Genomic DNA, 16,614 nt, shown 5'->3' with positions numbered 1-16,614 from the left:
CATCAGTTTTCTAACTTACCTATATCACATGCAAATTCATAGATGTGTGGTTTTTGCAACAGCCCCAACTGGCACATACAAGTAAGAGCATTGAGGGCCTTAAAAATGACGAATTCTTCAGCATCACTGAGACCTTGCTGGAGTAGAGGTTTTAAAATTGAGGAGCTTTGCCAGCCAACATAAGCAGCAACACCTGAAAACCATAAAGAAAAAAGTGTCATTGTAACCAGCAAGGTAACACCTCCAAAAAGCTAAAACAGCAAGGTAACAAACACTATAAGGTAATCCACATCTTCCTAAAAGTGATTTAAACATTTGTGGGAGGAGGAGGGGGGTTAAATGTGAAGAAGCTGATGCTTCCTACCTACAGCCAAAGCCCAGATTCTGCCAATATTCCCTATATAACTTGACATGCATGAGGAGTCCATTTAAGTCCATAGGATCTGATGCAAGAAAAGTTATGCACATGCTTAAATAAGTACTGGATCAGGGCTAAGTTATGAACATTCAGAACAGAGGACACCATTTCCCCCTTTGTACACAGTAAATCCAGAAAAAATATAAATCAAAATAAAGTATCCTAACCAGACAGAAAGCATGCAAAAATTCTCTTTAGTCTGACGTCAGATTGCTTATTTTCACAGTACTCCAGAAACTTAAAACGCAACATGAGAAATGAAACAAGGCAATTTCCACCAGCACAAGCACCATATTTTCTTCTAATGCTAAATACAAAAGAAAAGTTTTTAAAATGTGACAAATTACCAGTTTTCAGATACCTATATCTCTCATCTATAAAAAGACACCTGAAAACTGGAAGACTTTCATCAAGAAAGAAAAAAAGCTCCTTTGTAGAAGTTGTTCAGTGAGGACAGACCCCCACATCCACACACAGCTGCACCAGTCAGATTTGGCTTTGTGTCTGAGTGAGGTTGGATGCAGATGTGAGCAAACTGGTGGAGTCTGAAACTATACAAGATAAAGGGAATGCCAAGGGCTAGAAACAAGTACCCAATAGGACTACTGAAAAACGGACTGGTGTGAAATTCCTGGATTTATGGCAGGGTTGGAGAGCAAAGAGGAGACATTTCTTTGGCAGAGTTTTGTGTTTTGGTCTCCTGGGGCAGATGTTTGAATATTGCTCAAAGGTTTGGAATGACAGAAGTAAACTATATATTTCCCAAAATGTTAGTCTAGCATAATTTACATCAATAAAAGCTAATAATACATGTCTATTTCTCCCTAATGTGTCACTATTTGTACCTTTGAGATGTTACAATGCTATGAAGTAGCATTTATTGTCAGAAAGTAAGATATTTCTTAAGGATAAAATTTTTCAAAACAGACTACAGCCTGAAATTTTTGAAAGGCATACTATTTAGTTAAGAAGCAGAAACATACTATTCATGATCAAAAAGCTGGTTTGGGAATGACTTCTTTACAGCATTACTAACTCTGAAGCCAAGTTACCCTTAGTTTCAAGATTAAATCAAATTTTAAAATGCATTCAAATGCCTAGAAAAAAGGGGCCAAGATTCAAAGCAAGTTCTTTTGAGGCTCAGAGATCAAAGCACAGCAGCTGTATCCCACTAAAGAATAAGGAAGCAATTTTCCCCCAAGGCACACTGCCAGTAATGGTGTGCACAAGGGAGTCTGAGCAGACATTATTTGTTAGGATTTGATGATCATCACTGGCCACTGTAAGGATGGTGGACATGGATGAATCTCAGTCCTTCTCCCTAGCTATATGTCCATCTGTAGTGAGGAAGAGTGGCCTCCCACTGCCCCAGAGAGGGAGGGACCACGCTCTGAACCTGGGCTGGTGGAGCCAGGCCAGCCTCACCCCTCCCACTGGAAGTCAAGGGGCGGGACAGGAAGTATAAAGGCAGGGCCCTGTAGCTCAGTTCAGGGGGAGCTGCTGGAGGAGACGGATGCCCTCTGCTTGCTCCTGAGCCTGGAGCTCGGGGGAGATCCCCTGCCATGCCAAAGACTGGCCTGAGCCGCTGGAGCCAAGAGCCGACCAAGGCGCTGCCTGGACTACCGCTGCCTATTTATCCTAGGGAGACAGAGGACAGCCACGGACAGAAGTACGCTAAAGAATGACAACAGACCCTAGTCTGGTTGTGGTGTGGCCTAATACTAAGTCAATGTGTTTTGGCTGGGACCCTGCTGACCCAGTGGTGGAATCTTCTGCCACTGATAGGGCCCTGGGCTGTGACCTGGTGGAGTAGGGTGCACCTGGGTCCCCCTAATCCCTCCCCTGCTGCCAACCCCCCATGTCTAGGATGGCAGCTACCTCACCATAGGTCAGAGCCCCTAGACTGCTTGCTGGCTCCACCCTGCCACTAGGCCAGAGTCCCTCAGACTGTTTGGTGCCCTGTCCTGCCTGAAGGCTCAGGGTCACAGACTCCTTACTGCTCTGCCCTATCACAAGACCAGAGCCTCCTTGACCTTTCGGTGCTCTGCCCTGCCTGAGGGCCAGAGCTCATGGACTGCCTCCTGAGTGGCTAATTCCCATCACTCGGCTGAGCACAGTGAGGTAGTGAGGTGGAGTGGCCTCCCACTGACGCAGAGAGGGAGGGACCACTGCTAACCCATTACACCATCAAATTAACATTCCTGCAAATGACAACCATACAAAAATTGTACAACCATCAGGAGATGGAAAAGTAACAAGTAGTTTGCCACTAACAGCCAATTCTGGTCAATACACTCAATCTGTCAGATATAAATGTATTACCTGACATCACCACCGCCATCTCTAGCCACAAGCCAATATTTGGTGAACACCAGGCATCTATAAAGGGGTCACTATTACAAAGTCAACACAACTTCCTACACCCTCTAAGATAGAACAGGAAATAATTATGGTGTCTCAGCTACTCTAGTACAGCAATGATTCATATAAGTGTTCATTTATTAATGCTGGTCACTGTAATTAGCAGATAAAAGAAGAAAAGACGAAGAGGGAGAAGTGAAAGGGCTGAGATGAGAGAAAAATATTTAGTGCTACTGTTACAGAATTGTTGTTAAATAATTAGTAAATGCACTGTAATTAAGATTGTATTAGAGTTCAGTTTAATAAGAGATTAAAAGCCTTTATTGTATAAAAATCTCATTGAAATAGCAAAAGCCAGAACACAGAATATACACTTGGTCACATTATTTCTCATAAGACATTCTCCAAATACCCCTATAACCCAACATAAGTTCCCTTGAAGCCTAATGTAAAACCTTGACAGTGACCTCAGCAATGTTAAAGCAGAATAACTTACCAAATGCATGGAATGTGTGACAGTCAGATGTGCTGATCTGTTAATATAAATGAAACAGAAGCATAAAAGGCTACTGTTAAGCTTTTGCATTTGAGCGCATGTTTGGTTAAGCTGGGGTTCATGTTGCTTTTTTTGTATATTGGAGATAGATAGGAAAGCCTTACAGAGTGTTGCAGGATTTCATTAATAGCATTTTGGCAATATGAAAATGGAAAGGAATGCACAAATCATTTTATTTCCATTTTTTTAGGATTTTGGATGGCTGGATGGAAAGTGTCTTCAACTTTAACCACCACTAAAGATGGTTTTATTTGCTATTACAATGTATTTTCTTCTCACCTAAAAGGCATTACTAGCTGACTAAGCAGGTGGGGAAGTACTGGTGTATAAGTGGATGAGATTTCTGATGTATCCAAACAGGAGAGTCGGGTACCCTTAAATAAGCCGGTCATTAGGCTCTTGGCACAAGAAGCCATTGCATAAAAGTGCAATCTTTCTTTAAGAATGATTATAGAGAAAGTTGCAGTAAGGCAATTCTGCTGTCACAGTCTTCTAAGGAAATATAAGAACAGCCACACTGGGCCAGACCAGTGATTCATCTAGCCCAGTATCCTGTCTGATGACAGTGGCCAATGCCAGGTGCTTCAGAGAGAATGAACAGAATCGGCAATCCATCTTGTCATTCACTCCGAGCTTCTGGCAATCAGGGGCCAGGGATACCCTGAGCAAGGGGGTTGCATCCCTGCCCATCTTGGCTAATAGCCACTGATGGACCTATCCTCCATGAACTTATCTAATTCTTTTTTGAACCCTGTTATAGTTTTGGCCTTCACAACATTAGCTTCCTAGAGGTAGGAGCTCCTGGGAGGCTAATATGAGTTGGAAAAAAGAGTCCAGGAGAGCTGGCTGCATTTTAAAGAAACATTACTGAGGATGCAGGAACAAACCATCTCGATGTGCAGAAAGAATAGCAAATATGGCAGGTGACCAGCATGGCTTAACAGAGAAATCTTTGGTGCGCTTAAACACAAAAAGGAAGCTTACAAGAAGTAGAAGCTTGGACAGATGACTAGGGAGGAGTATCAAAATATTGCTTGAGCATGCAGGGGTGAAATCAAGAAGGCCGAAGCACAACTGGAGTTGCAGCTAGCAAGGGATGTGAAGGGTAACAAGGGTTTCTATAGGTATGTTAGCAACAAGAAGGTGGCCGGGAAAGCATGGGCCTTTTACTGAATGGGGGAGACAACCTAGTGAAAGATTGCGGGGGGAGGGGAAGCTGAAGTACTCAATGCTTTTTTTTTTTTTTTTTTGGCCTCTGTCTTCAGAAAAGGTCAGCTCCCATACTTCTGCACTGGGCAGCACAGTATGAGGAGGAGGTGAGCAATCCTCAGTGCTGAAATAACAGGTTCCAGACTATTTAGAAAGGCTGGACATGCACAAGTCCATGGGGCCAGATGCAGTGCATCCGAGGGTGCTAAGGGAGTAGGCTGATGCGATTGCAGAGCCATTGGCCATTATCTTTGAAAACTCGTGGTGATTGGGGGAGGTCCTGGATGATTGGAAAAAAGGCAAACATAATGCCCATCTTCAAAAAAGGGAAGGAGGAGGATCTGGAGAACGACAGACCAGTCAGCCTCACCTCAGTCCCTGGAAAAATCATGGAGCAGGTCCTCAAGGAATCCATATCAAAGCACTTGGGAGGAGAGGAAGGTGATCAGGAACAGTCAGCATTGATTTACCAAGGGCAAGTCATGCCTGACCAACCTGATTGGCTTCTATGATGAGATTACTGGCTCTGTGAATGCGGGGAAAGTGGAGGACGTGATATACCTGGACTTTAGCAAAGCTTTTGATACGGTCTCCCACAGTATTCTTGTCAGCAAGTTAAAGAAGTATGGGTTGGATGAAAGGACTATAAGGTGGATAGATCATTGGGTTCAGCGGGTAGTGATCAACAGCTCGATGTCTAGTTGGCAGCCGGTATCAAGTAGAGTGCCCTGGGAGTCGGTGCTGGGGCTGGTTTTGTTCAAAATCTTCATTAGTGATCTGGATGATTGGGTGAATTGCACCTTCAGCCATTTCGCGGATAACACTAAGCTGGAGGGAGAGTCGCAGATAAGCTCAAGGGTAGGAGTAAGATACAGAGTGACCTAGACAACTTGGAGAATTGGGCTAAAAGAAATCTGAGTTTCAACATGGACAAGTGCAGAGTCCTGCACTTAGGATGGCAGAATCCCAAGCACTGCTAGACAGGATCAACTGGGTAAGCAGCAGTTCTGCAGAAAAGGACCTGGGGGGTTACAGTGTACAAGAAGCTGAATATGAGTCAACAGTGTGCCCTTGTTGCCAAGAAGGCTAATGGCATATTGGGCTGCGTTAGTAGAAGCTTTATCAGCAGATCGAAGGAAGTGATTATTCCCCTCTATTTGGCACTGGTGAGGCCACATCTGGAGCACTGTGTCCATTTTGGGCCCCCCACTACAGAAAGGATGTAGACAAATTGGAGAGAGTCCACCGGAGGGCACTGAAAATTATTAGGGGGCTGGGGCACATGACTTATGAGGAGACGCTGAGGGAACTGGGCTTATTTAGTCTGCAGAAGAGAAGAGTGGGGGGATTTGATAGCAGCCTTCATCTACCTGAAGGGGGGTTCCAAAGAGGATGGAGCTAAGCTGTTCTTAGTGATGGCAGATGACATAACAAGGAGCAATGGTCTCAAGTTGCAATGAGGGAAGTCTAGGTTGGATATTAGGAAAAACTTTTTCACTAGGAGGGTGGTGACGCACTGGAATGGGTTACTTAGGGAGGTGGTGGAATCTCCATCCTTAGAGGTTTTTAAGCTGAGGCTTGACAAAGCCCTGGCTGGGATGATTTAGTTAGGGTTGGTCCTGCCTTGAACAGGGGATTGGACTAGATGACCTCCTGAGGTCCCTTCCAACCTTAATCTTCAATGAACATCCTAATTCCACAGGTTGAATGTGCATTGTGTTAAGTACTTCCTTTTGTTTCTTTTAAACCTGAAAGCTGGTATGTAAGCATAAGTATGATTTGTTTCTATAAAGACTTAATGGTGTATACATTTATTTGCTGAAATGAAGTTATTTTTCAGCATTTTATTATCAAAAGTTTTTCCAGGGGCAATTTTTCCATCTCTTAGATTTATGCACCTCTATCCCCCAACTTTTTAGCATTCCCCAATACAAGACATACTACAAGCCATGAACAGCTGATAAATGTGTCTGTAGAGGAGTACAGTAGCATCTGGAAGCCAGAAGTGAATTGAGAGAGGACCTGATTGTTTTCAGTATTGTACATACATTGGATATGTACACAGGACTTTAGGAATTTCAACTCTTTTTAAAACTAGAAATAAAGTAGCAAGTTAGGGCTTTTTTATTTTGCTGCTTGTTTTCTAATACACAATAGGAAGAGTAGTTGCTTCTACTCTTGAAACTAAATAGCCAAATGGCTTTTCCTCATATTTGAAAATATCAACTTTGAGAAGAGATTGATTTCTATATTATACAATATAAATTTATGAAGAAGCTTTCCCTAACAGCAGGTTATCCTATAACTTTTATTGCAGAGGTTTTTTTGTTTGTTTTGTTTTGTTTTTTTTTTTTGGGGGGGGGGGTGGTCACCTCCTCTTGAGGCATCTGGTACTGCCCTTTGTTGATGACAGCATACAAAACCAGATAGAATAATGGTCTGGTCCACTATGACAATGCCTATGAAAACAGAGGATCATAAAAGGCAGTCATTTTGCAATGCAAATTATAGCATTCCCTACCAAAAATAATTGCATACAATTTCTGCAGAGTACAGAAGGAACCTTTAGAATGAAATGAAATTAAAACATGGACACTTTGCTATTAGTTTTCAAATAGCAGGAGAAATACAGAGGCTGAAGATTACTTAAGGGAAGAGTTATTTAACCAGAACCTGACAGAAGTGTGACTCCTGTACCTGTCATATCACTCTCAGGTCATTAAACATGTTTGGCAGCATTTTCACCTTTTTTATTCTAAGCTACCTTATCACCAATTGGCAGTGTGCAGGAGTATACCAGGGTACCAATAAGCAAAGGTTTAACTCTGTCTTCCCTTTACTTTCCCCTTGCACAGGTATTCAGAGGAGGGACCATAAGAATAGCTGCTAGTGAACCAAAAGAGAAGAAGAAGGAATGTCTATAGCCAAGCAGTTCTCCACATGCAGGCCCAAGTTGAACCTCATGTTGGTCAGGGTTTTATTTGTTTTGCCGTATGGTTACTTGTTTTGACTTATGATTGTAAGGGTCTGATCCTGATAACAGACCTTGCTGGTCATTGCTAGGTCTTACTTCCACTGACTCACTATCTTATGCCTCCTAATTAAATATTTTGTGGCATATTTGTAAATTGAGATGGAAAAAAATCATGATTTAAAAGTTAAATTGATCTTTTACACTTGGATTAGAGTCTTCATTTATGTGTTGCTAGTTCTTTTACTTCCTTCCCATGTTATAGTGAAATTACTAAAGTAGATGTTTTGTATCTATTTCTTAAATTAGTTTCCTAATTGTTAATGCAATTTCAGATTTTACATAAAGGCTTTTTTCAACTATGAAGTTTTACACTTACAATGTTTATCTTTGCTGACAATAGTAAATCCACTAATATCGTTACTGTGAGAACACCACACATTCACCACAAAACTGATAAGCCAATAGCCCATGCTATATTTGCAGCCAGCACCACCTTCTCATCTAGTGTTTGTACATGCACCAATGGCAAAGGTCACTGACAAAAGTCAATAACTTCAGTAGTGCAAGATCAGGGCCATATTGAACTTCCACAAGTCAAGAAAGCTGAAATGCTTCATATTTCAGACTACGTTCCTCCACCAGGGTTTGCAGCTGAAAGCCAATGAGACTTAAGCTCCTAAATCCACACCTCAGAAACTAACTTTCAGCTCCTATTTTGAACATTTGGGCCCGTGTGTATAACAAAATTGGTAATAACTTTGTTAATGTATTGAAACTAAATAACTTTTAATTGTTAACAAGGAACCAATTTTGTTCTAAATGAGAGATTTTATGCCACTAAGAAAAGTTTAATAAAATATAGTTTTAGGCCCCTGGTTCTGCAAATACATGTTTTATTTTAAGCACATGAATAATAGTATTAAGTGAATGGTACTATTCATGCAAGTAAAGTTCTGTAAGTGCTTGCAGTATTCAGTGCCTTCATTTTCCATTTTTTTTGAGTGGGAACTAACAGTTTTGTAAAATTAAAATAATAGTATTGGCTTTTAAAAAAGAAATAAAACAGCATTTACAATTAAGTTCATTATAAATTTTAATCTACAATTGCAACAGCACAAATTATCAAGTTTTACAAAGCCTCAACCTCACTTAAATCCATTTTTTTAAATCAAGGGTTTTAAAAGGTCTTGATTTTAAATCACTCCATCCTGCTACAAAAAAAAAAAAAAAAAAAAGACATGCATGAGCATTAAATTGCTTGCCTCTATACCTGAGGATTAGGAGAAGCCCTCTTCTGTGACTGTAAAAACCTCTAAGAACCTGCAGCAGTATAGTCAATTAATTGATTACATCTAAGCATGTTTCAGCAAAGAAGCCAAATACCTACCAACTATGCTGTCAAAGAAAGCTCCCCGAAGATGCCAGTCATTCTTATCATTGAGAAAGGTGATCATATGAGATAGGAGGACATCATTGGCTTTTTGACGTCCAAAGAAGACACAGAGACGTGTTATTCCATTTTCCATTAGGGTCTGTTTCACAATGTTTTCTGGGTCACTCAACAAAGTAACAACTTTCTGCTGGACCATTTCATGCAAAGCCTGAAGCTCTGCAAGAGACACGCAATAGAAAATTGAGTCAACATGAAGCAAACCATTTGCATTTGTCAGCCACCATTTAAAATTAATTAAAATATTCAATTCTGAAGTACAGCTGACTCAGTAAGACAGAAATGCAACAGGATGACAGGATTCTGAAGGCATGCTTACAAATGGATTCATCCTCAAGCTCTGAACTTGGGAAGCCATAGAGTATTTCACCGATATGGATAAAAACATACGCCAAACAGTCTACGCTCTGCCTCCATTGAGGTGACCCACTCATTACACTTATGGCTGAAGTCAGGATGTGGAGAAGCATCAAAGTGAGTCATAGAATATGTCTACACAGCAAAGAAAAAACCACAGCTGGCCTGTGCCAGCCAACTCAGGCTCGTGGGGCTCAGGCTGCCAGGCTGTTTCATTGCCGGAACCTGGGCTCTAGAACAATGCAGGATGGGAGGGTCTCAGAGCTTGGGCTCCAGCCCGGGAGTCTACAAAGCAATGAAAAAGCCCCGTAGCCCGAGCCCCACCAGCCAAAGTTGGCTGGCACAGGCCTGCCACAGATTTTTCTTTACTGTGTAGACATACCTTTAGAGAGACAATGGTTCAACAATGACCAAAATGCTTTGTGGCAAACAGAGTAACTGAACATTCACTTGCTTGTCAGTGGCTTCCCATTTCCTAAACTGATGGCAGAGTTGATACTGTTTATTTTTAACAATCTAGACAAATACTCTCTATTAGGAATACAGAGAAAAATAAGCAGCATCGAAAAAACAGATTTCCAGTTTCATTAAATAATTAAGCAATAATCCCCAAGCTGCTTAGTGTGCTCTAAAATAGTAAACCACTATAAACGTTCAGTACCAAGTCATGCACTTAGGTATTTCTAGTCCATGCTTTACATAAAAGTGTAATTTTACAAAGAATTTCTATTAGATTGGATTCTATTAGATGGAATTTAATAATACAAGGCCAAGCCTCAAGAGGTAATGAGCACTCAGAATTGAAATCAACAGAAAATGTAAGTGCTCAGCACATCAGGCTTTGACCAATACATAAGTTACATTACCTGTGTCATAGTTTTCACTGGGATGTGACACTTCATCCATTTCTTCACTGGTTGGCTCATTTTCCATGTTCAGATTTTTCAGCTGTACTAACTCCAGAAATCTCAGAGCTGTTTCTGCTAACAGTGCTATGTTTTCTGTAATGATAAATATTCAGGTCCATAATTTTTTTCATTTTATCCTGTGTAAATCTGGTACTTGCAGATGGAAAGAATTATTACTACTGACAAGAACCAGGCTCTGTGGACAAGTTGGAGAGAGTCCAGTGGAGAGCAACAAAAATGACTAGGGGGCTGGAGCACAAGACTTATGAGGAGAGACTGAGGGAACTAGGCTTGTTTAGTCTGCAAAAGAGAAGAATGAGGGAGGATTTGATAGCAGCCTTTAACTACCTGAAAGGGGGTTCCAAGAAGGATGGAGTTAGGCTGTTCTCAATGGTAGCAGATAACAGAACAAGGAGCAATGGTCTCAAGTTGCAGTGCGGGAGGTCTAGTTGGACATTAGGAAAAAGGTTTTCACTAGGAGGGTGATGAAGCACTGGAATGGGTTACCTAGGGAGGTGGTGGAATCTCCATCTTTAGAGGTTTTTAAGCTGCTACTTGACAAAGCCCTGGCTGGGATGATTTAGCTGAGGTTAGTCCTGCTCTGAGCAGAGGGTTGGACTAGATGACCTCCTGAGGTCTCTTCCAACTCTAATCTTCTATGATTCTAAGTGCTGTACTGCATGTTCTGCCAACCCAATGTGACCTAGTACATTCATGCAATTTTAATTCCAGGCAAAAGGCCAGGTGAATCAAACTTTTGTGATGTGAACAAATGGAGAAGTAAAAATGAAACCAGATACATTGATAACATAAGCAGAACTATTTTTACAGAAGCAAAAGGCTAATAGACTAGCCCAACAGGTCACCTAATCCCAGGCTAATTAATAACCAATTAACCAAGAGGATAGTAAGTGCTATACTAGATGCACCACAACAAATTTGTTCAAGGACATGAATGTCTGTAGCTACCGTGCAGTAATATGCAAACATTTGGAGAGAATGTCTAGATTAGCATTTATCATCAGGATGGTTAACTCGAGTTACCTGACAATCAGTTAACTCACCTTAAAACAAGACCACAAAGCCTGGGTGTGGCAGGAAAAGAGTGCAGCTGGCCCTGCTCACCCACCCAGATACAGTCTGACTGTTGGGGTAAGTACTGGGGACTCCTGTTGCTACCTTTTCTGCCTTTCTGGAGAAAGAGGGGACACCTTTTGTTGCCCCTAGCACTTCCAAAAGTCCCTCTTGCCATTCCAGGGCACAGGGTGGGTCTTGTCTCTCCTGAAACAAGGAGCCATGTGCTGTAGCATTCCTAGGGCCCTAACCTGCCTCAATTCAGTCCTAGCAAAAGAACTGACATTATTAATGTTCAACATTCTGCAAACTGATTTATTAGAAAACACTATATGGTTTTGCATGTACAACTGAAATAGAAAACTAGCTTCTACCAAAAAATTATTTCACCTAAAGTACTGAGCACTGATACTGCTGCGGACAAACTTTTACACTTAAAAGCCTGAAACGCCCACTGAAATCAATGGCAGTTTTATTTATGAAGGATGACAGCATGTGACCTAAACCTTTCAAGACAATGGAGAATGAGTGCAGATCAAGAAAACCTGAAGGTATGTTTCCCTCTTACCAGCATATGCCAGTCTGACAATAGTGGCTTCATCTTGCGCTAAATGTGCTATGCCTGGCAAAATGTATTCTGGGTAAATATTGATATCGTTGCGTGGCACCTCCTTGACAAGTGCTAGAACTTTAGTCAACGTCCTCACAGCTTCTGCCCTCACCCTGGGCACAGTGTCATTGCTGAAATGTAACAGATAAGGTGTAATACGATCCAGCAGAATTTCCACACTTAATCTTGGTGCTAAATGCAGAATCAGTTCCAAAGCAGCCAGTTTTGAATCACAGTATTTGAGAGTCTGTAAACAGGAAGTTATCACAGACACTAGAACAACCAGCCCATTCTCTTTTGTCTCTCCCTCTGCTTTCTCTGTTCGGTCATGCCCACAGAGGTTGTGAATAATGTTGTCCAGATCTTTACGTATGACAAGTATACGCTCATCTGCTGATAGAAATGTTTCCTTGGCAAACTGTGCCATGTAAGGCTGCAGAAAGGTGTAAAATATTTCAGGAAATGCATTGTTACGTTGTTGTTTTAGGTAATCATCTGCTCCTAAACGTTTATCTGGCTCACGGTGGATCATCTGAGTGACCTGCAGGGCAATGGGAGAAAAGATTACAAGGTTTAGAAACTAATATGCAAATGATAACTTATCCCCATAGTAGTCAAAATGGGAAACAGAACAAATAAGATGGCTCTACAGAATGCAATATTACTTACCAGTTCTCTGATACTGCGATCTTCAATTTTGTTCAAAACTTGGTCAGGAGAGAAGAGACCATTTCTATAGGCCAAAAGCTGAGATAAGTCAAACAGCGGTACACCTTCTGTGAAAAGCTCTGCTATTACACAACCTGGAAAATGTCAAATAGGATGTCTGAGCATTATAAAATAGGTACTCTTCCTTTGCTGTCCATACAAAAACAAAAGTTTTGTGCAGCTCAACTAAATACCAAGGATAAAAGATTGTCGCCAAAGACCTATTTTAAGCTAAAAGTCTCTGCATCAAGAAAAACTCCATATTTGCTTTCAAATTTGATCCCTACATGTCAAGTCTTACAAGTATATTTGAACAACCATAAGGAGGTAGCTTGCATTTTGCAGCTGGCAGGTGCTTGAAGCAAGACCAGAAAAGGAAACCACAACACTGTCATGTGGCAGAGTAACAAACCAACCGAGAAAGCAGAGAGTAACCAGCCCTCCTCAGGAAGGACTGACTGAAGGACCTCTGCTTGTGTGGTGATGCTCAATGATTGTGTTTGTCAACTATGGGTATGTCCACACTGTAATTAGGCCCCTGTGGCTAGCCCATGCCAGCAGTCTTGGGCTCACCAGGCTCGGACAGCGGGGCTGTTTAACTGTGGTGTAGACGTCCAGGCTCAGGCTGGGGTCCCAGGCTCTAGGACCCTGTGAGGGGGAAGGGTCCCAGAGCTCAAGCTGGAATACATACAGCACAGTTAAACAACCCCAAAGCCTGAGACCTGTGAGCCCAAGTCTGCTGGCGCAGGCCAACCACTGGTATCTAATTACAGTGTAGACACACCAGCAAAACAAGTAAAACTGTATTTTGCGCAATAACAGCAAGACTGGGGCAGAAAGTGCCCATGATAGCCAAATAAACACAATTATGCAGGCATGTTGTGTACATAGAACTACAAAAGTATTCTTTTCAAAGACTTGGGTACCAATCCTGCAATCTGATCCATGTGAGCAGAATCCCACTAGTCAATATGGCTCCACAGATGTCTGCCACTGTGGATCACATTGCAGGACTAGAGCTGTAGTCTTTAAATTCAGATCCCTAATTACACTAAAAGAAAAAAAATGGACAGAGACCAAACTTTTCCAGGCAGTCTCTCTAGACCATAGTTGAGGCATGTTAGCAAGGTAGTTTGCACTTCCGTTGTTCAGATACAAAAGCCCTCTGATACCATGGTGATGAAAGTTTTTATATTGCACAAAAATATATAGATTTTGTACTTATTCTATTAATAGAAGGCGCTGGGGTCAACACTAAAAAGTTGGGGTGGGGTTTTGTTCTGCCCAAACCCCCCTAAATTCTGTAAGCTTACTATTAAAAAAAATCCCTACCCAGTTGATGCAAAATTATAAATCCTGTATGGCTTTCTGCTGATCACCCCAAATACCTGCAGAAAAGATATCCATTGCACGTTTCATTTCTCCTCTGGTTCGCTGATTGCTGTTTGCCAAATCTACTAGTGGCGTAGAAGGATCTTTCATATTCTCCAACTCCGTAGCAAACATACTGCCATCAACAAAGCGCTCCGGGGCAATATAACAAGTCCTTCTTCGTGATGTGTCAAAGAAATAATTGAAGTCAGCAGGGTTGTCCTCAGGAAGGTAAGTTGGTTTAAAACTGGCAAAGTCAGTTAGAAGCACCCAGTTCCAACTGGTCACCATAATGTTTTCAGTTTTGATGTCCCCATGACGGACTCCAGACTTATGTGCTTGGTCCACAGCAGTCAAGATCTGAAAGGCTATCCATCTCTTTTCAATGTTATTTAGGAATGGCCTAGTGCTGATTCGATCATAAAGGTTATCCCGCACATACTGTCTGAAGAGCATAGCTGCTTTTTCAGACAAAGTGGCCTTCTGAAAGGGAAGACAGTTCTGTGCAGAGTGTAGCCTTATCTTTAACTCCTCCAGCTCTTGCTTGTAGCTAGTTAATGGTAAAGTTGGATCCTGAATGGCAAACACCTTCACAACCACCAGGCCTTCCCTGTGCTTGGCCCGAGCAACTTTAAAAAAGCGAGTACTCCCCAGACTTTTATCATATTCAAAGTCATGGATGTCTGAGAAATAACTGTCAACAGACAGGATCTGAGAAGGGGCAATGCCAGCCAGCTGATTCCCCATGATGTCACCTCCTATGGCAAGAGTCAGCACTTCACAACTGCACCTAAAAGACAATTCAAATATTATCTTGTATTTCTACAGTGTTTCATATCAAAGTATCCAAATATTATTTACAAAAGTATCCAAATATTATTTCAAATGCCACACAAATTCAGCAACTTCTGCTCTGGAGTTCCTACTGCCATTATGCAAGAGTCTAGGATTGAAAACTGTTCCTTGCCTTTTTGTTAATAGTTCATACTCCTAAAGTATTGTATTTGTTTAAAAAATATATTTTCTTTATACATGTCCCATGACTTCTAATAAACATTTAATATAGCTCCACCCTTATTGCTCCCTTTAATGATCTGAGGATTTTGCCTTTCCTTGTGCAATGAAACCACGATTTGGTTGATGGCTATGTAGGACCAAGTTCTACCATGGCATAAGCAAGCGTATCTCCCACTGAAGTCAAAAGCCACTTATTCCAGGAGCAAATTTGGCCCCGACTCTCCAAGGAGAGTACTGGCAACTGCACTGAAGTGTGTGGAAAGACCTAGGGTCTCAAGTAATCAGCATTCCCACCCACTTGCTACTGCTGCTCCCTCAATCAGTGAACTAGTGATTAAGCTACCAACAGAAGCTTCAGCCTTTGGGATGTTTACAACAAACTAGGCACAAAGAATGAGAAAATGAAGGAGCCCACTGGAATGTTCATGGCCAATCTTGCCTGAACAGGTAGGGCTTGGACGGGTGCCAGACTCAATAGGGTTTCATGTCTCTACTAGATTTGACTGCCACAGTCACCCCTCCTGCCCCTCACCCTGTGCTCATATCAGGCATAACCTGCACTCCTTTCCCACCTGACATCCTCCCACCGCACCCACCTCCCCATCACCCACATCTCACCTGATCCCCATCCCCATAGTCTCCTCTGGCAGCATCCCCCTCCCCCAACTCAGCCAGTGCCCACCTGACCCTCCCCCCTTCAATACCACTCCCTCGGGCAGCATCCCTCCACCATCCAGCTCCCCATCACCTTGCTCTCATCTGATCCCCTTCCCCAATAGCCTCCCTGGAGCAGCACCCCCACGCTGACCTCTCCCCAATACCCACCCTCTGGCCGGATCCCCACCCCCACTACTGCCTTCCCTGTAGCCCCACCCCCAGCTATGACTGGAGCAGGACCCGGCGCAAACCACCCACAGACCCCTCCCCCATCACTCACCCGGGAGCCGCCCCCACCGGGCCTGAAGACACCCGGGGACTGGGAGCTGGGCGCCAGCCTCAAGGGAGCCGCTCTGCTACGCGGAACCGGCGGCTACCATGACACAGGGGGCGGGGCGGGGCGGTGCTCTGAGCTCACATCCGGCGGCGAGGGGGCGGGGCGGGGCTCTGTCACCGCTCCCTTCCCTCCCCCCTCCCCACCAGTGCCTGTCCCCCTGGTGACCCCTGAGAGACCCCGCGTCAGACTCGGCGGCAGGCGGCAGGCAGAGCGCGTCACCGCGTCAGACTGCGTCACCGCCAGCCGAAGCTCCGCCCCCTGGGCGGTTGGTGCGTCGCAAGCTCGGCTCGCGGGGAGCCCGTGGCCCAGGGCACCCAGCCCCGAGGGGCGGACGGCGGGACTGGCCACCTGGGGACAGCGGGGGAGGGGAGGAAACGGCCTGCGCGATACAGCCGGCGCCATACCGTCCCCCGCCCGGCGTTGCCAGCTCTGCCCCGGTGCTGGGGGGAGGGGTCTGAAAGCGCCTGCTCTTGGAGTCCCGTGATGAGGGGGGCGCTCAGCTTTCCTGGGGAAGAGGGTCCAGGCCTCAGGGCGACTGAGACGGGCTGGGGAGGGTGACACACACCCCCCCCCCCCCGGAGGCACAAGAGTCAGGCATAGCACATTC

General features: G+C 43.5%; 1 protein-coding gene across 1 annotated transcript in view; it reads right to left on the bottom strand.

The window, feature by feature from the left end:
• The window catches only part of PIK3R4 (phosphoinositide-3-kinase regulatory subunit 4), a 37,163-nt gene extending 21,082 nt beyond the window's left edge, over window positions 1-16,081 (bottom strand). Inside the window, exons 1-7 of the mRNA XM_067561795.1 lie at window positions 15,951-16,081; window positions 14,014-14,786; window positions 12,587-12,720; window positions 11,876-12,458; window positions 10,192-10,326; window positions 8,906-9,127; window positions 20-193 (exon numbers count right to left, since the gene is read on the bottom strand). Of these exons, the coding sequence (XP_067417896.1) occupies window positions 20-193; window positions 8,906-9,127; window positions 10,192-10,326; window positions 11,876-12,458; window positions 12,587-12,720; window positions 14,014-14,743 (1,978 nt within the window). The 5' untranslated portion in view covers window positions 14,744-14,786; window positions 15,951-16,081. The remainder of the gene's footprint in view (window positions 1-19; window positions 194-8,905; window positions 9,128-10,191; window positions 10,327-11,875; window positions 12,459-12,586; window positions 12,721-14,013; window positions 14,787-15,950) is intronic.
• Window positions 16,082-16,614: the final 533 nt, after the last annotated feature.

The sequence above is a fragment of the Emydura macquarii genome, unplaced genomic scaffold (assembly GCF_026122565.2).
Source record: "Emydura macquarii macquarii isolate MOO-44397 ecotype Brisbane River unplaced genomic scaffold, CSIRO-AGI_Emac_v2 contig_2422, whole genome shotgun sequence".
NCBI classification, from domain to species: Eukaryota; Metazoa; Chordata; order Testudines; family Chelidae; genus Emydura; species Emydura macquarii.
The sequence above is the reverse complement of the archived record's forward strand: the minus strand, read 5'-3'. Positions and strand labels throughout refer to the sequence as shown.